At 52.1% G+C, this 19,737-nt stretch overlaps 1 protein-coding gene across 1 annotated transcript in view; it reads left to right on the forward strand.

Annotated features, from left to right (window-relative positions):
- Positions 1-9,380: 9,380 nt before the first annotated feature.
- The window catches only part of ZC3H18 (zinc finger CCCH-type containing 18), a 68,295-nt gene continuing 57,938 nt past the window's right edge, over positions 9,381-19,737 (forward strand). Inside the window, exons 1-2 of the mRNA XM_025369895.1 lie at positions 9,381-9,585; positions 16,981-17,594. Of these exons, the coding sequence (XP_025225680.1) occupies positions 16,995-17,594 (600 nt within the window). The 5' untranslated portion in view covers positions 9,381-9,585; positions 16,981-16,994. The remainder of the gene's footprint in view (positions 9,586-16,980; positions 17,595-19,737) is intronic.

A 19,737-nucleotide genomic window follows, 5' to 3' on the forward strand; every position in this document is an offset into this window, starting at 1 on the left:
AAAGACTGTCTGTACAAAAAATTAAAATTAAAATAAAATTAGCCAGGTATGGTGGTGCACACCTGTAGCCCAGCTACTCAGGAAGCTAAGGCAGGAGGATCACCTGAGCCTGGGAGTTGAAGGCTGCAGTGAGCAGAGATTGCACCACTGCACTGCAGCCTGGGCAACAGAGCAAGACCGTTTAAAAAAAAATTATATATATATATATATACACACACACACACACACACACACAGAGAGAGAGAGAGAGAGAGAGAGAGGTGGAAAGAAATTCCAGGCCCCTAGTAAATTCCAGGCGGTGAAATAGGAGCTGAACTGACATTCATTCATTCATTCATCAATCAATCATTCATTCATTCACCCCAACCAGCCTGCAGAGGTCCCACGGTGTCAGGCCCTGGGGCTGTGAAAACAACAGAAAAGCCCCCAGCCTCAGGCTCAGCTGCCCCGGGAATCCTTTCCCCAGCCTCCCTGGGGTGTCTGAGACCTCATCAAAGAGTTGGGGGCCCATGGACATCTCCAGGGAAAGGCGGGGGCCAGAAGGGGTCAGAGCCGGCACCCCTCCAGAGGCTGGGACGGGGACTGGAGTGGACTCGCTGCATCTGTGGTGGGGGCCACGATGGAAGTGGGGGTCCCACACAGAACAGGCAGGGCTTCCTGCAGGTTTCACTTGCCGTCCAGGGCCCGGGACCACCCCCACCTCCACCCCACACCCCCCACACCCTCCGTCCCCTCTTCCCCCCGCCGAACAGCGGCTGAGCTGAGTGGGAGTGCCCTCTGGTGGCCCTTTGAGGAAATAGCAAGGGCTATCCGTAAAACGCTTTCAGACAGAACTGCTGGCCCCACGCTTGCCCTCCCGCTGAAGACATGGACACAGGCTGTGATACACGCATGTAACGGGGCCTGTGGGGAGTAACCAGAGCTGGCAGGGCCCGGAGCTATGACCCTCGAGCGAACGTAAACAAGAAAGGAAGCCCACGTTCACCCTGGTTTTCCTTGTGGAGCATCTTCCCACATTGGCATCGAGGTCCGAAAGCAGAAAGCACAGCCTTGCGGATCTGAGAAACAGGGATTAGAGTTTGAGGCTCCAAACCTGCTGGGGCCTGAGGGTGCAAATCCCCTTCAGGCCATGGCCACCCCCTAAGCTGCATATGCCCTAAGAAACTGCAAGAAACCCAACAGAAAAGGCTTCCGGGAGGATGGAGAGCCGAGCAGAGGTGTCGGCAGCCGCTGGGGGCTGGAGACCAAACCCTGTGGGGGGCGGGGGCTGGTGACCCTCACAGGCTTTCCCTTGGGAGCACGGACATTCCACTCCCTGGGAACAAGGGCTGTAACCCCCAAATCAAGTCTGGACAGGGCCAACCTGGGCGTGATGGCTCATGCCTATAATCGCAGCACACACACACACAAAGTTGCAAGGTGTCTTAGTCTGTTTTCTGTGGCTATATCTAAGAGTGGGTAATTTATAGAGAAGAGAGGTTTGTTTCTTACAGTTCCGGAGGCTGGAAGCCCAAGAGCATAGTGCTGGCATCTGGAGAGCTTCTCCTCGCATCGTAACACAACAGAGAGCATCACATGGTGACAGGGCAAGAGCACACCAGCTCAAGTCTCTCTTTCTCTTCTTTTTTTTTTTTTTTTTTTTTGAGACAGAGTCTCGCTCTGTCACCCAGATTGGAGTGCAGTGATGCCATCTCGGGTCACTGCAACCTCTGCCTCCTGGGTTCAAGTGATTCTCCTGCCCTCGGCCTCCTGAGTAGCTGGGACTACAGGCGCCCGCCACCACACCCAGCTAATTTTTGTATTTTCTTTCTTTTTTTTTTTTTTAGTAGAGACGGGGTTTCACCATGTTGGCCAGAATGGTCTCGATCTCTTGACCTCGTGATCCGCCCACCTCGGCCTCCCGAAGTGCTGGGATTACCAGCGTGAGCCACTGTGCCCGGCCAAGGCATGCTCTTAAAAGGGATCAGAAGCCAGGAGTGCTGGTGCATGCCTGTAGTCCCAGGTACGAGGGAGGCTGAGGTGGGAGGATCACTTGAGCTCAGGGGGTCAAGGCTGCAGTGAACCCTGTTCATGCCACTGCACTCCAGCTTGGGCAACAGAGTGAGACCTTGTCTCAAAAAAGAATAAAATAAAAATAAAAAAGAAGAAGGGACCAGATCACCAGACATGGTGGCTAATGCCCATAATCCCAGCACTTTAGGAGCCCAAGGTGGGAAAATCATTTGAGGGCAGGAGTTCAAGACCAGCTTGGGTAACACAGTGGGAACCCATCTCTACAAAGAATGAAAACAATAGCTGGGCATGGTGGTGCACACCTGTATTCCCGCTGCTCTGAAGGCTGAGGTGGGAGGAGTGTTTGAGGCCAAGAGTTTGAGGCTCAGTGAACCACGATCACACGACTGCACTCCAGCCTGGACAACACATGCAAGACCCCGTCTCAAAAATGTGGGAAGGGCAGGGCGCGGCGGCCCACACCTGTAATTGCAGCACATTCGGAGGCCAAGTCTGGTGGATCACCTGAGGATGGGAGTTGGAGACCAACCTAGCCAACATGATGAAACCCTGTCTTTACTAAAACTACAAAAATTAGCCAGGTATGGTGGCACATGCCTGTAGTCTCCGCTACTCGGGAGGCTGAGACAGGAGAATCGCCTGAACCCGGGAGGCGGAGGTTGCAGTGAGCCAAGATCGTGCCACTGCACTCCGGCCTGGGGGATAGAGTAAGACTCGGTCTCCAAAAAAAAAAAAAAAAGATGGAGGGACTAGATCACTGAAAACCAAGAGAAAAAGCACTTAATAGCAACAGAATCGGAGGTGGTTCAGATATAGGAGGCCTTCAGAATGATAACATGCTACTTTCTTCATGTAGCTCCCCTCCTCAAAAACCTACACTGCTTCCCCTTGCTCTTCAATGGGGCAGTCACTACCTTCTTGGCAAGTAAGTGGCTTTGCACAATGACAAGAAAACAGTTGAGAACGCTGGGTTTCAGTGTGGACTCTGGCTAAGCCAGGGGTGGTCTTGGATGAGTGATCTCTGGGCCTCAGCCTCCTCCTCTGCAAATAAGGCAACTGGAAGAAGTTCCTGCTTCTAACTCTTCTCTCCCGGCAGGTGCCCTACGGGCTGAGTCACTGTCACAGGGTTCTGCTAGTGAGGTGGGCCTGTGTGGATGTATACTTTGTGAAAACTCATCAAACTGCACACTTACAAGTGTGCATTTTGGGCTGGGCGTGGTGGCTCACGCCTGTAATCCCAGCACTTTGGGAGGCCGAGGCAGGTGGATCATGAGGTCAGGAGTTCGAGACCAGCCTGGCTGATATGGTGAAACCCTGTCTCTACTAAAAAATACAAAAATTAGCCAGGCGTGGTGGTGCACACTTGTAGTCCCAGTTACTGGGGAGGCTGAGGCCGGAGAATTGATGGAACCCAAGAGGCAGAGATTGCAGTGAGCTGAGATTGCACCGCTGCACTCCAGCCTGGCTCAAAAAAAAATAAAAAAAGTGTTCGTTTTGGCAAATGTAAACTAGATCTCAATAAAGTTGGGGTTTTTTGTTGGTTGTTGTTATTGTTTTGAGAGAGAGTTTTGCTCTTGTTGCTCAGGCTGGAGGGCAGTGGTGCAATCTTGGTTCACGGCAACCTCTGCCTTCGGGTTCAAGTGATTCCCCTGCTTCAGCCTCCTGAGTAGCTAGGATTACAGATGCCCACCACCGCACCGGGCTAATTTTTGTATTTTTAGTAGAGACGAGGTTTCACCATGTTGACTAGGCTGGTCTCAAACTCCTGACCTCAGGTGATCCACCTGCCTCGGCCTCCCAAAGTGCTGGGATTACAGGCTTCAGCCACCGCGCCCGGCGACTTTTTCTTAATAGGGGCACTATTTACACTCCCAGCAGCAGAGTATGTGGTTCCAGTTGTTCCACATTCTTGTGAAAAAAAAATATGAAATTAATTTTTTAGACCAGTTTTAGGTTTAAAGAAAAATGGGAGGCCAGGCGCGATGGCTCACGCCTGTAATCCCAGCACTTTGGGAGGCCAAGGCGGGCGGATCACGAGGTCAGGAGATCGAGACCATCCTGGCTAACAGTGAAATCCCCTCTCCACTAAAAAAAATACAAAAAAATTAGCCAGGCGTGGTGGCGGGCGCCTGTAGTCCCAGCTACTCGGGAGGCTAAGGGAGGAGAATGGCGTGAACCCCGGAGGCGGAGCTTGCTGTGAGCCGACATCGCGCCACTGCACTCCAGCCTGGGTGACAGAGCGAGACTCTGTCTCAAAAAAAAAAAAAGAAAAGAAAAGAAAAGAAAAATGAGCAGAGTTCCCCTGTACCCCCAGCACCCCCGCCCATCTCCCCTCTTATTAACACCCTGCACTGGTGCAGCACATTTGTTATAATTGAGGTAGGAGGCAGGACTCAACTCCAGAGCCGGGGCTTGGAGCTGGGACCAAACAGGACTGGCTAAAGCAGGGAGGGGCAGAAGCAACTTTTTTTTTTTTTTTTTTTTTTTTTGAGACAGAGTCTCGCTTTGTCACCCAGGCTGGAGTGCGGTGGTGCGATCTCCGCTCACTGCAAGCTCCACATCCTGGGTTCACACCATTCTCCTGCCTCAGCCTCCCAGGTAGCTGGGACTACAGGCACCCGCCACCACGCCCAGTTAATTTTTTGTATTTTTAGTAGAGACGGGGTTTCACCGTGTTAGCCAGGATGGTCTCGATCTCCTGACCTCGTGATCTGCCCGCCTCGGTCTCCCAAAGTGCTGGGATTACAGACGTGAGCCACCGCGCCCGGCCAGAAGCAGCTTTTTATAAGACACACCAGGCCGGGCACCCTGCCTCACGCCTGTAATCCCAGCACTTTGGGAGGCTGAGGCAGGCAGATCACCAGAGGTCAGGAGTTTGAGACCAGCCTGGCCAACATGGTGAAACCCCGTCTCTACTAAAAATACAAAATTAGCCGGGCATGATGTCCCATGCCTGCAGCCCCAGCTACTTGGGAGATTGAAGCAGGAAAATTTTTTGAGCCCAGGAGACAGAGGTTGCGGCGAGCCGAGATCAGGCCACTGCACTCCAATGTGGGTGACAGAGGGAGACTCCGTCTCAGGCAAAAAAAAAAAAAAGACACACCCACCAGTGTTCTGTGTCAGTTTACCATCGTCATGGCAACACTCCCACCCCCTTTCCATGGCAATGACTCAGTGACCCAGAAGTGACTACTCCTTCCCTAGAAATTTCTGCATATAATCTGCATGCAATTAGAAGTGGGTATCATGGGACTGCAGAAGTGCCCTGAGCTGCTGCTCTCTGCCTTCCGGGGAGCCCAGCTCTGCAGGAGCCATTGGAGCTGTCACGCTGCCTCTTCAATCAAGTTGTTCTCTTCTACCTCCGGCTTGTCCTTGAATTCTTTCTCAGGCAAAGCCAAGAACGCTCACAGGCTAAGCTCCGCTTTGGGCCTCACCTGCCCTGCATCACCACCAACCAGCCCACACCGGGACATGATCATTTACTGAAGTCCCCAGTTTACATTACAGTTCACTCTTGGCGTTGTACGTTATGTGGGTTTTGGCAAATATGTAACGTCCCATAGCTGCCATCATGGGACATTACATATTTGTACTTCTTCATACAGAAGAGTTTTACCACCCCGGAAATCAGGCTTAAAAGTCATTTCTCCACTTTCTGCTCTGAAAGAGGACAGTCAGTTCTCTCACGCCCGGCACGCCATGTTCCATCCAGCCTCTGTTCTCCAAATGAAGTGTTTTTAGGCTAAATAAAATGTTTACTAAATACTTTCAAGCACTAATAACAATAATGGCCCCATACAGTGGCTCAGGCCTGTAATCCCAGCACTTTGGGAGGCTAAGGTGGGAGGATCGCTTGAGGCCCGGAGTTTGAGACCAGCCTGGGCAACACAGTGAGACCTCCACCTCTACGAGATAAACAAATAAACAAACATAATGGACTCCAACTTAAAGATAGAACGTTCCAACCAGGTCAAGCTACTGACTATCAGCCCCCACCACAGGCTCCCTGGCACTGCCTCCTGGTCACTGCTCCTGGAATCCCCATCACTGCAGATTCCGAGTCATACCAACATGAGCCGAAGCATTTGTGTCTGGCTTCTTTTGCGCAACATCCTGCCTCTGAGATCCATGTTGCATGTAGGGGTAGCGTGTCCTTTTTGTTCCTGTACAATATTCCATCGCGTGGGGGTCACACTACAGCTGGTTCATCGTTCTATCATTGAAGCACCTCAGGGTTCCTTCTAGTCCGGAGTTTAACAAGTCACACTGGGGTGAATGATCTTGGATGTGCCTTTTGCTGGACGTTGAAGCTCATCTCTTCTGGGAAGTCACGGAGGAGTAGCACAACCCAGTTCCGGCCGCACACAGGCTGCGGTTCGGTGAGCGCTATGGCAGGCTTCTGGAGCGGCCACCACTTTCACTCCCAGCACAGCCCACAGGCTTTGGGTGCCCTACACCCTCAACAAAACCGCTCATGATTTTAATCTTACAGAAACGTGGGCCAGGCACAGTAGCTCACACCTGTAATCCCAACACTATGGGAGGCCGAGGCAGGAGGATCACGAGGTCAGAAGATCCAGACCACCCTGGCTAACACAGTGAAACCCTGTCTCTACTAAAAATACAAAAAATTAGCCAGGCTTGGTGGCGGGCACCTGTAGTCCCAGCTCCTCAGGAGGCTGAGGCAGGAGAATCACTTGAACCCGGGAGGCAGAGGTTGCAGTGAGCCGAGATCACGCCACTGCACTCCAGCCTGGGCAACACAGCGAGACTTTGTCTCAAAAAAAAAAAAAAAAAGGAAAGAAATGTGCCCACCCTATCAGCTTCTGCACTTGCCTTTGTCATTCAACATTACAGATGGTCTTCACCCTTTTATTTATATATGTGTATACACACTGGAGGTTCATGTATTAGCTTTTTTTTTTTTTTTTTTTGAGACGGAGTCTCGCTCTGTGGCCCAGGCTGGAGTGCAGTGGCCGGATCTCAGCTCACTGCAAGCTCCGCCTCCCAGGTTTATGCCATTCTCCTGCCTCAGCCTCCCGAGTAGCTGGGACTACAGGCGCCCGCCACCTCGCCCGGCTAGTTTTTTGTAGTTTTAGTAGAGACGGGGTTTCACTGTGTTCGCCAGGACGGTCTCGATCTCCTGACCTCGTGATCTGCCCGTCTCGGCCTCCCAAAGTGTATTAGCATTTTTAACAACCACAATGTTGCCAATGTTGTACCAGATTACTATTACAATATTACAATCGCCAGGCGTGGTGAGTGGTGGTGAGTGGTGAGTGGTGGCTCACGCCTGTAATCCCACCACTTTGGGAGGCCCAGGCGGGCAGGTGACAAGGTCAGGAGATCTAGGCCATCCTGGCTAACACAGTGAAACCCCGTCCCTACTAAAAATACAAAAAATTAGCCGGGCGTGGTGGCGGCACCTGTAGTCCCAGCTACTCGGGAGGCTGAGGCAGGAGAACGGCGTGAACCCGGGAGGCGGAGCTTGCAGTGAGCAGAGATCGCACCACTGCACTCCAGCCTGGACGACAGAGCGAGACTCCATCTCAAAAAAAAAAACAAAAACTTACAATCATCTGTTGATCAACATCTGGGTGGTTTTCCGGTTTTTCCCTTTGTTCTTTTAGTTATGACTAACAGACCTGCTATGTCCTTCTTCATATCTCATGCCCATGGGCAGATGACACCGCAGTCCGGTGGCCCACCTGTGCCATCAGGCATCAGAATCCCCTGAGAGCTCTTCACGGACCACAGGGCCCCAGGGCCCCACTCCAAGTCGCTGGTGCAGCCATTCTGGGGCAGGGCCCAGGAAAGCACATTCCTAACAACCCCTCGTGATACTGAGGCTGCTTGCCCGGGCCCCACTTGAAGAACCCTGTTGAGGGTGGCACGGCTGGTCACAGGGCACTTCTTTTAAACTGACATTGTTTTCCAAAGAGGCTGTGATCAACAGAGTTTACTGTTCATGAAACTCAGATCGCAGCCAGGCACGTGTCGGTCACAGCTGGTGCCGGCTGCTCCTTTGCATGGACCGTAATGTCCATGCAGGTTTATGTTCATCAACTGGCCGTTGCTGGGTGGGACTGTCTTATCGACACATAAAGCCTACAGAAGGCGCCAACTCGCGTTACAGGGCTGCTTTGACACGACCAAAATCACCAGGGTGGAATTCACACTCCTCTTACGTAACCATAACAAGTTGCTGGGATCACAGGCACGTACCACCATGTCCTGTTAATTTTTTTGTAGAGGCAGGGGTCTTGCTTTGTTGCCCAGGCTGGCCTCAAACTCCTGGAGGAGGTGGTACTCCCAGCTTGGCCTCCCAAAGTGCTAGGATTACAGGCGTGAGCCACAGGGCCATGTCTGTGGTACGTCTTCCAAGGACACGAATCCTATCAGATCAGGATCCCACCCTTATAATCTCATTTAACCTTAATTCTCTAAAGGCCCTTTCTGCAAACACAGTCACATTGGGGATTACGGCTTCACATACAAATGTTAGGGGGACAGAACTCGGTCCATAGCATGGAGTCTCACAGTATTTGTCCTTTTGTGATTGGCTTGCTTTACTTAATATGTTTCCAAGGTTCACCCACGTTGTGGCACGGGTCTGAACTTCACTCTTCTGGATGGCTGACTCACATTCCACTGCATGGACAGGCCGCATTTTGTCTGTTCATCCGTTTCTGCACATCTCGCCCCCTTGTTTCCACCCTGGGGATATGGAGGAAGATGGGGTGGGCGAAGTCCTGTGACCCCCAGGACCAGCCACATCGTTGGCAGGGGCCAGTGCAGGATGAAACCGTGGGCCCCTGGTTTTGGGCCGGGCCCTCCGTGTCTAGAGCAGCTCGCACCGCTGCAGCCCCTGGACGCCCCGGGCTGTGGACGCGCCCGGGGGACGCCGCGCTGAGCAGGACACGGGACAGGTCCCCTTGCTGGCGCTGCTCGCGTTGAACCGCGCGGGGAGCCAGGCAGCCCATGGGAAAGGTAAGAATTGTTAGGCTTTTAATCTAAAGTCGATACCTGAAAAAATAATTCCGGAGCTAAGCATTTAATATCAACATTCAATAAAGCAGGAGATATCAGCCCGACGAAAACCGCTTTAAGTTTTCCGCGTTGATGAACTCGATCATCCCCCAGGGATGAAGAACCCACCAGCCGAGCCAGAGCCCCGTCACGTGACCCGGCGGCCACGGGGAGCCCTGTGCGCAGGCGCGGAGCCGGACTCCCGCTCCCGAGGAGCGAACTCCCTGTGGCGCCTGCGCTGTAGCGGGGGCTCGGCGGGCGCGCGCGCGTCCGGGCGCGCGCCGCGGGGGCGGAGCCGCGCGGAGGCCGGAAGGAAACTGGAGGGGGCGGGGCGAGGGAGGGAAGCCCGCCGGCCGTAGGACGACCGTCGCGGCCTGATGACGTCGCACAATGGCCGGCCCCCGCGGGTAGTGGAGCCCGTTTGTTCCGCCCGCGTCGAGCCTGGAGCCAGAGCCTGTGAGGAACGGAAGGGCCAAGGGACGTCTTCTCCACGCCGCTCCGACTCCAGCAGAGCCGTGGCCCCCTCTCCGTCCTAGCGCTGAGGTTAGCGGGGGCCGGGCGGGCGGCGGGAGGCCGGGCCGGCGGCGGCGGGAGGAGGAGGCCGCCGAGGCGGCGGCGGCGGGAGTGAGGCCCGGGACCCTGGCGCGCCTCCGGCCGTGCGGACCCGCCGACCGAAGACTGGCCCTCGGGCTCAGGGAGGGGGACCTTGAGACAGGCACCACCCCGCGTTCCGTCCGTAAGCGGCCCCGCGGTCCTGGGGCGCCCTCGGCGCCTGAGCTCCTCGCGCGCTGCCTCCGCGCCCCGCGACGGAGTTTATTTTCCTGAAGCTGTCATTTCTCTTCCGGGCCACTCGCGTGGCACATGTGTGCCGCCCGCTAAGGGGCGGTGAGAGGCGCCCAGGTTAACCTCCGGAGTAGGTCAGCCCTTGCTGTTTCTGGGCTCTTCGGAGAACTTTGAGCTCTTCATGAGCCTCCTGGAACTTGCGCCGCAGCTTCAGAGTGTGCACAGGTTGGACGTGGTGATTGCCCCAAGACGCGCGCCGGTCTCTTAGGAGTATGTAACTTCCTTGCCCCTTGGATCAGGAGATCAGAGGTGCTGGGTCCTTTATATAAACTAACTGCAGATATAATGCTGGAAGAACCGAAACTTACAGCCTTGCTCCTGCCAAAAATTAAGTTTTCCTGACTACTTTGTGACAGCTCAGTTTGCCGGTTAGAGTGGCCGTTTTAAATGAGCTTTGTTCCGCTAACTCATTTGCAAGGGTAGGTCATTCTTCAGACCCATTTGGGAAAATGGAAGAAGAGAGTGTTTGGCATCTGCAGTATCGTTTGGGGTGTAGCAAGGCGCTCGTCATTTCTCCTGAGACTCACTTCCAGCTTGTTGTCTGTAGAGTGGTCCTTTCCCGTTCAGTTGTTGAGAGTCTCCTGGTGAGCCTTGACCTCGGCTGAATCCCGCTTCCCAGCCTTGGGAGGAGAGTCTTTGCCTGATAATTTTACTATCTAAGGGCAGTATGGAACCCAGCCAGCCCTGGAACCGGTCAAATGTGTCCCAAAGCCGGAAACTCCTCTCCCGTTTTAGGTGGGACATGCTGAAATGTTGTAAGAAAGCTTTGTGGAGTCACTCCAGAAAGCAAACAGGTAAGTTAACCTGTGGCCTAGATCGTGTTTCAAGAGATTTGTATTTTGTCACGGCTACAGAGCATCTCAAGGTGAGTACCTCCTTATCAAGCAGTTTAGTGGTCAAGCTTGGTCAGTTTGCGAGTGGGGTCTGTCACCAACCTTGATAACTTTCATTTAGATATTGTAATCCCGTGAAGTTATGAGTCAGAATTTTAACCAGATGTTCCAGAACTCAGGCATTCAAATAGGGACTGCTCTGTTGAAAGTAACTGTCCCAAAATGTTGTGCTTGTATTTCATTGGTGCTTCTTTGCCAAAACCTCTTTAGAACTCCTGTTTTTGGGCCGGGCGCGGTGGCTCAAGCCTGTAATCCCAGCACTTTGGGAGGCCGAGATGGGCGGATCACGAGGTCAGGAGATCGAGACCATCCTGGCGAACACAGTGAAACCCCGTCTCTACTAAGAAATACAAAAAATAGCCGGGCGAGATGGCGGGCGCCTGTAGTCCCAGCTACTCGGGAGGCTGAGGCCGGAGAATGGCGTGAACCCGGGAGGCGGAGCTTGCAGTGAGCTGAGATCTGGCCACTGCACTCCAGCCTGGGCTACAGAGCGAGACTCCGTCTCAAAAAAAAAAAAAAAAAAAAAGAACTCCTGTTTTGGTAGTAAAAATGTAGTTATATGGGAAAATCAGTTTTATCAGTAGTCACCCACCAGGTTTGACCAAAAGTTGTCTTATGTGGTTGGTAACTTACCTTGAGGTGAGACTCTGACTTGCAGCACTTACCAGAGACTAGCTTGAGAGGAGAAAGATTTGCCACCACGGAGAACACCAGAAGACTTCTTCAGGCTTGGAAGGTCATTCGAAATGAGAAGGTTCCCAAATGCTCTGCACTTCAGCAGTGCCATTGGAGTCTGTGCATCCTCCCAGAGGGACTGCTTGGAGGGGAGGTAGCACCTAGTCTTTATTATTACTATTATTTTTTGAGACGGAGTCTCACTCTGTTGCCCAGGCTGGAGTGCAGTGGCACCATCTTGGCTCACTGCAACCTCCTCCTCCTGGGCACTTATTTTAAATTCCTTTCTGGTAGGCAACAGGTAGTTCCTCAAGTAATGAGATTTTTGTCATGTATCAACAAATATTTATCAAGTATCATCTGCCAAATGCAGAAAGCAACAGAGTTGGGATGACGGGTACTTGTTACTTCATTCCTTAGGCAAGCTTACCCATCTGGTGGATCGGAGGACTAAGGATATAGTTCTAAATCATGCTGAGAATCTTCAGTTATAGAGTGATAGTGTACGAAGACCAAACTGAGCACGAATTGCAAACATAGGTGTCAGTTGAGACTTGTCTGCTGACACCCGTGTCTACGCTTTTCATTTCATTGTCTACACTTACGAGGCTACGTTTCTTTTCCTGGCACCTTATTATTATTTTTTGAAACGGAGTCTCACTCTGTTGCCCAGGCTGGAGTGCAGTGGCACGATCTGGGCTCACTGTAACCTCCTCCTCCTGGGTTTGAGTGATTCTCCTGCCTCAGCTTCCTGAGTAGCTGAGACTACAGGCACGTGCCACCATGCCCAGCTAACTTTTGTCTTTTTAGTAGAGACGGGGTTTCACTGTGTTTTGGCCAAGTTGGTCTCGAACTTCCGACCTCGTGATCCACCCACCTCAGCCTCCCAAAGTGCTGGGAATACAGGCATGAGCCACCACACCCAGCCAATTGTGTGATTTTTAAAAACTAGTTTGAGGGGACATTTAGTTTTGCATAAAAGTCAGTTTATTTAAGAGATCACTTTGTTTGCAAGGTTGACTATAAAACATGAGAATCAGAATTTGTCACATTTCAGGTCTGGGTTCAGCTTGGGACATCCTGCTGGGTACCAGGTGCTCCACTTCGGCAGCTGGGGAGATGTAAACTACCTGCCCTTCTATGAGGAAGATGTTTATACATTGTCATAAAAATTGTACAAAGAGGCCGGGCGCGGTGGCTCAAGCCTGTAATCCCAGCACTTTGGGAGGCCGAGACCATCCTGGCTAACACGGTGAAAGCCCGTCTCTACTAAAAAATACAAAAAACTAGCCAGGCGAGGTGGCGGGCGCCTGTAGTCCCAGCTACTCGGGAGGCTGAGGCAGGAGAATGGCGTAAACCCTGGAGGTGGAGCTTGTAGTGAGCTGAGATCTGGCCACTGCACTCCAGTCTGGGCAACAGAGCGAGACTCTGTCTCAAAAAAAAAAAAAAAAGAAAAAATTGTACAAAGATAGTATAGGATGTTACTAATGTCATTAGCTAGGCAAGAGAGAGAATTGCCAGTTTGCCGCTGGTGACTTACTGCTACAACCCCACATGCACTCTGATTCTTGAACAGTGAGAGCGTAGAGGCCTTAGCGACCCTGGTGCTTTTCATCCTTGCCTTTGTTGCCTTGGGCTGCAGAAATGCTCTGTGCAGCAAGCGCCCCTGTGATGCTGTTTGGGGAACGACTCCTTGGCTTTTCCGCTTTTGGCAGTGTATACCAGTTTAGGACTACCTTTGATTAAGAGAAAGACGGTCTCACCCTGTTATCCAGGCTGGACTCGAACTCTTGGGTTCAACTGATCCTCCCACCTCAGCCACCCAAGCAGCTGGGATTGCAGGCACTTGCCACCACTCCTGGCTTAGGACTGACTTTTTTTTTTTTTTTTTTTTTTTGAGACGGAGTCTGGCTCTGTCGCCCGGGCTGGAGTGCAGTGGCCGGATCTCAGCTCACTGCAAGCTCCGCCCCCCGGGTTTACGCCATTCTCCTGCCTCAGCCTCCCGAGTAGCTGGGACTACAGGCGCCCGCCGCCTCACCCGGCTAGTTTTTTGTATTTTTTAGTAGAGACGGGGTTTCACCGTGTTCGCCAGGATGGTCTCGATCTCCTGACCTCGTGATCCGCCCGTCTCGGCCTCCCAAAGTGCTGGGATTACAGGCTTGAGCCACCGCGCCCGGCCAGGACTGACTTTTTAATAATTCCTCCCAGTAGTCCTGCCTCTGTGTGGTAACTGGATAGTGTAGTTAGAAAACCGAAAAGTGAATCATTTTCAGAACTGTCTGCTTTCAAGTGACTTAGAATGGATTGGTTGGTTTGTGAATTTATGTTATTGCTAATCATTTAGGTTTTTTTTTTTGAGACGAAGTCTCGCTCTGTCGCCCAGGCTGGAGCGCAATCGTGTGGTCTCGGCTCACTGCAGCCTCCGCCCCCGGAATTCAAACAATTCTGCCTCAACCTCCCGAGTAGCTGGGATTACAGGTGCCCGCCACCACGCCCAGCTGTTGTTTTGTATTTTCAGTAGAGACAAGGTTTCACCATGTTGACCAGGCTTGTCCTGAACTCCTGACCTCAGGTGATCCACCCGCCTCAGCCTTCCAAAGTGCTGGAATTACAGCCGTGAGCCACCACCCCTGGCCCATTTAGTTTTTATGAAGTGATGAATGATTTAGGTTTTCTTTTGGGATGGAGTCTCGCTTAGCACCACCTAGGCTAGAGTGCAGTGGTGTGATCTCGGCTCACTGCAACCACTGTCTCCCAAGTTCAGGCGATTCTGCCGTCTCAGCCTCCCAAGTAGCTTGAATTACAGGTACCTACCGTCATAACCGGCTAATTTTTTTATTTTAGTAGAGACCGGGTTTCACCATGTTGGCCAGGCTGGTGTTGAACTCCTGACCTCAGGTGATCCACCTGCCTTGGCCTCCCAAAGTGCTAGTATTACAGGCGTGAGCCACCATACCTGGCCAGATGTGGGGTTTTTTTTGGCGTTTTGGTTTTTGTTTGAGACAGGGTCTTGTGTCACCCAGGCTGAAGTGCAGCCTCAACCTCCTAGGCTCAAGTGATCCACCCTCCTCAGCCTTCTAAGTAGCTGGGATGACAGGTGCCCTACCACGCCCAGCTAATTTTTGTATTTTTTGTAGAGACCGGGTTTTGTTATGTTGCCCAAGCTGGTCTAGAACTCCTGGACTCAAGTAATCCGCCCACCTCAGCTTCCCAAAGTGCTGGGATTACAGGCATGAGCTACCGCACCTGGCCAATTTGTTCTAATGTGTCTCTCTCTTTTTTTTTTTTTTGGCAAAATCTCGCTCTGTCACCCAGGCTGGAGTTCAGTGGCACAATCTCGGTTCACTGCAAGCTCCACCTCCCGGGTTCATGCCATTCTCCCGCCTCAACCTCCCAAGTAGCTGGGACTACAGGCACCCCCCACCATGCCTGGCTAATTTTGTTTTTGTATTTTTAGTAGAGACGGGGTTTCACTGTGTTAGCCAGGATGGTCTCAGTCTCCTGATCTCATAATCTGCCCACATCAGCCCCGCAAAGTGCTGGAATTATAGGCATGAGCCACCGCGCCCAGCATCTAATGTGTACTTAATCTTAATATTTCCACTAACAGCAAAAAAAAAAAAAAAAAAGTTTAACTGTGGGTTTAGATACCAACTCTTGATACTGTGTATCTTTAAACAGGTTGTCGTATTAAAAGTATAAAATTTAAAAGAAGCATATTTTTATCTTTAGTGTATATGGTTCTTTGAGACACAAGACATATAAATGTGTATGTGTATGACTTGCTGCCTCCGTGGTTATCTTGAGATGAGTAATCTGTTTCCAGACCTTACTGAGATGCCAAGCAGTGTGACTGTGACATGCGTTTTTTAACAGCCTCACGGACTGAAAAGTTGGGTGGCCACTGACCTGGCACTGTCCCTGCCACTCCACACTCACTCGGTGGTGACCGGCTGCCCTGGCGGTGGTGGTGTGGCAAGTGTTTGCCAGGCTAGTGTTGCTGTTCGACACCTTCCTGCCTGTCTTACACTGTCCACTTTTAAGCATTGGTAGCAGTGCACTTTCTACAAGTTTTTAAGGTGGGAAACTAGAAAATATTGACTTTGTAATTAAATCTGGATTAGTAAAAATAGCAATGAAATCTGAAATTACCCTGTCTTTTTTTTTTTTTTGGTACAGAGTCTCGCTCTGTTGCCCAGGCTGGAGTGCAATGGCGCCATCTTGGCTCACTGCAAGCTCCACCTCCCGGGTTCACACCATTCTCCTGCCTCAGCCTCCCGAGTAGCTGGGACTACAGGCGCCTGCCACCACGCCTGGCTAATTTTTTTGTATTTTTAGTAGAGACGGGGTTTCACCATGTTAGCTAGGATGGTTTCGATCTCCTGACCTCGTGATGCACCCGTCTCGGCCTCCCAAAGTGCTGGAATTACAGGTGTGAGCCACCGTGCCCAGCCCTTGTTTTTGTTTTTTGAGTTTTTTTGGAGATTGGTCTCACTCTGCTGCCCAGGCCGAAGCACGGTGGCGCAGTCTTAGCTCACTACAGCCTCCACCTCCTGGGCTTAAGCGATCCTCCTGCGTCAGACTCCCAAGTAGCTGGAAATACAGGCACGTGCCACCACACCCTGTGAATTTTAGCATTTTTTTTATAGAGACAGGGTCTCACCATGTTGCCCAGGCTGGTTTCGAACTCCTGGACTCACATGATCTTCCCGTTGCAACCTCCCAAAGTGCTGGGATTATAGATGTGAGCCACCATACCTGACCAGCCTCGTCTTTTGCATATACACAGTACGTAAATGTGTAAAGTTTCCTGGCAGAGTTCATTTCTACAACAGCTACCCGTGTGGGAAGAGGGGTTCTCACCTTAGGTGTGTGAGTTGCTGAGCAGGTGAACACGGCCCTCTCAACATGTGCTGGAGGGTGCCAGTGAACACGCAGGCAGGGCTCTGAGCCTGCATTGCTAAGGGCAGCCAAGGGATTCTGGGAGTCCATCAGAGGCCGGCCTTTGAGAATTGTGTTCAGTAACAGAAAAGGCTCCAGACTTGGAAACTGCCAAAGGGTGGCCCAGGTTCCTGCTTCAGGATGACTCCAGAAAAATGGTGAGACCTGGGCCTGCAGTTTTGCTGCCTCGTTCTATGATACAGTTTATCTTGAATTTCAAAAGTTAATACTCTTAAGAATTCAAACAGCTGTCCTTTGCAGTCCGTTGCTCACTTTCTGTTAACTTGTGTGGGCTGCCCTTGAATGGGGGAGGACTAGGCCAGACTGTGTCTCATTCTGCCACATCTCATTTTGCCCAATTGCTAAAAACGGGAGGCACTTAACGCCCAGGTTAGCTGAGCAGAGTCTAGCCTTGTGGAGTGGAGTTATGGCTTGTCTTTCTCTGCAGAGTGGAGTGTGGGATTTGGGGCAGAGCCGTGTGGGGCCAAGCAAGGTGGAAGTCCTGCTTCTTCAGGCCAGGAAAGTGGGGACAAGGTTTGTTTTCCATTTTGCTAAAGGCTGCCAATCTGTATTCTCTCTTTTGCAGAACCGTGGGTACCGATGGATGTGGCCGAGAGCCCTGAACGGGATCCTCGCTCTCCAGAGGATGAAGAGCAGCCACAGGGGCTCTCGGACGATGACATTCTGAGGGACAGCGGGTCCGATCAGGATTTGGACGGGGCGGGGGTGAGGGCTTCTGATCTGGAGGATGAGGAGAGTGCAGCCAGGGGGCTGAGCCAGGAGGAGGAAGATAACCACTCCGACGAGGACCGGGCAAGCGAGCCGAAATCCCAGGAGCAGGACTCGGAGGCGAACGAGCTGAGCCGGGGCCCGACCAGCCCCCCCTGCGAGGAGGAGGGGGACGACGGGGAGGAAGACAGGACAAGCGACCTTAGGGACGAGGCCTCCTCAGTCACCAGGGAGCTGGACGAGCATGAGCTAGACTACGACGAGGAGGTCCCCGAGGAGCCGGCTCCCGCCGTCCAGGAGGACGAGGCCGAGAAAGCGGGGGCTGAGGATGAGGAGGAGAAGGGCGAAGGCGCTCCCAGGGAGGAGGGGAAGGCTGGTGTTCAGAGCATGGGAGAAAAGGAATCCCCAGAGGCTGCCAAGGAGAAAAAGAAAGAGGACGATGATGGAGAGATCGATGACGGGGAAATAGACGTGAGTATGATGGGGCAGAGCGTCGCAGGGCGTCCTCCCCAGCTCCTGACACAGGCCAGTGCCGGGAAGGAGGGACTCTGTGTGGGACTGATTTAGTGATTTTGTTACTAGGGATGGTGCAGGAGAATGAGAGGCTTGTTTTGGGGTCAGTCGCATAGTGATTGGAAAGGAAGAATGAAAATCGAGAAAGAATTGGAAATCAAGAATGAGAATAGGCAGCTCCAGAAGCTGCCAGCAGGGTTCCCATGACCCTCGGCTGGCCAGCTGGTGGGGTTGTTCGGGTTGTAGTAAAAGACCTAGCACCCAGGTTTTTAGGTTCCAGGAGTGAAGGGGTAATGTCTTCCCTTGTCTTTGCCGTCTTCAAGTGATACTCGAGTTAGCACTCAACCAGAAACTGCGTGGGTTTCCACTCTTGTCAGGTTTTTGGACTGAAAAGAATGAGGAAAGTTTCCATCTGGTTGTGGATGTTCTTCTAGGCATTCTTACGCTGGCCCTAGAGCCTGACCTCTGGAGAGGGCACCAGCTGGGCCAGGTCTCTTTGGAGGGATCCCTGAAAAGACGGTGGTGGGCACCTCAACTTCTGACAAAGTCAGCACACTTTTTTGTACGTTAAATTAATGTGGCCTTCAGGTTGAGGGGAAGGTAGTACTATCTGTGATCCTAGATCTGGGTGGGTGGGGTTTTCTTGGCAGTTGATGCCATTGGAAAAATTATGAGTGTTTCCAGAGAAACAGCCCAAAGTCCTCCTGAGTGATACTTTCCAGAGCTATTGAACTCAAAGGAGCTGAGCAAGGGGCGGAGCAGTTGAACTGAATTGGGTGGTGGTGGTGGTGGTGGTGGCGTTTTTGTTTTCGAAGGATCCCAGGGAAGGGGGTTCTGCTTATTGGGAGTCATTACAGTGAAAAGGTGTCTGCAGAGAGTATTTGTCTGATCTCATGGTCTGGGTTGAGGCAGGTAAAGGTTGCCAGTTAGATGTGTAACCACCAGTTTGCCTTGAGTGCAATGCTCCTTTTTTTTTTTTTTTTTTTTGAGACAGAGTCTACTCTAACCCAGGCTGGAGTGCAGTGACGCCATCTCAGCTCCGTATATAGCCTCTGCCCCTGAGGTTCAGGCAGTTGTCCTGCCTCACTCTGCTGAGTAGCTGGGATTGCAGGCACCTGCCACCACTGGCTAATTTTTGTATTTTTGATAGAGATGGGGTGTTGCCATGTTAGCTAGGCTTGTTTCAAACTCCTGACCTCAGGTGATCCGGCCGTCCCAGCCTCCCACAGTGCTGGGATCACAGGTGTGAGGTACCACGCCCGGCAAGTGCCATGCTTCTCCAGTAGCATGTTGGTGTGCGTGCTCTCAGTCCACGTTTGGATGTGACTTTTTGGCTATAGCTGATAGCTGTGACAGTGCTCAGTAATTTGTAGGGTTTGAAGTATTGCTCATCTAACTTTATGGGACGTGTGTGTGCCTACAAGCTTAGAGTTTTAGATGTTTCATTTTTTCACAACTAAACGTAGGAGGTGGTCTACTCAGCTAGTGCTTTTTTTTTTTTTTTTTTTTTTTGCAAGAGGAGAGCTACCCCAGGGCTGGCAGAGGGAAAGGAGACACAGTGAGATTCAAGTTCATTAATTTGGGTGAACTGGTTGGGTTGAGGATGCCCATGAGTTTGAGTTTTTGGTGTCCTGGGATAATAGCCCTGTCTACAGACCACCACTGGGAGTGCAGCAGGCCCTGCACCCAGGGCTCTGGCATGCTCCAGTTCCTCTTAAGAGGACTGGCTGTGGACCCTGAAGTCTTGGGGGAGATTCATCAGACAGGTCAAGGGTCCCCATAGTGGTCCTGAAACGCCATGTCTGCGGGGCATACTGTGAGTTCTCGATGGTGCACCATGTGTGCGGACGGTGCGGTAGATGGGCTGAGCCCAGCTGGCCTAGAGAAGGGCCCTGGCTGCCAAAGGCCTGGATGTGCTGGTTTTCCCTAGACACAGCGCATGGAAGAAAACGCTGTTTGCCATTTTTGCCCACCTAGACCCTGCCTGCCCTGCTTGGCAGCATCTTGTGAGGGGACCCACAGTTGAAAACGGGGTGCTGCTGCGGAAACCCCAGCACGGCTCCCTCAGCAACCGGGGAGGCAGGTTCCCTCCCACAGCACA

This window comes from Theropithecus gelada, chromosome 20 (genome assembly GCF_003255815.1).
Source record: "Theropithecus gelada isolate Dixy chromosome 20, Tgel_1.0, whole genome shotgun sequence".
In the NCBI taxonomy this organism is placed as follows: Eukaryota; Metazoa; Chordata; class Mammalia; order Primates; family Cercopithecidae; genus Theropithecus; species Theropithecus gelada.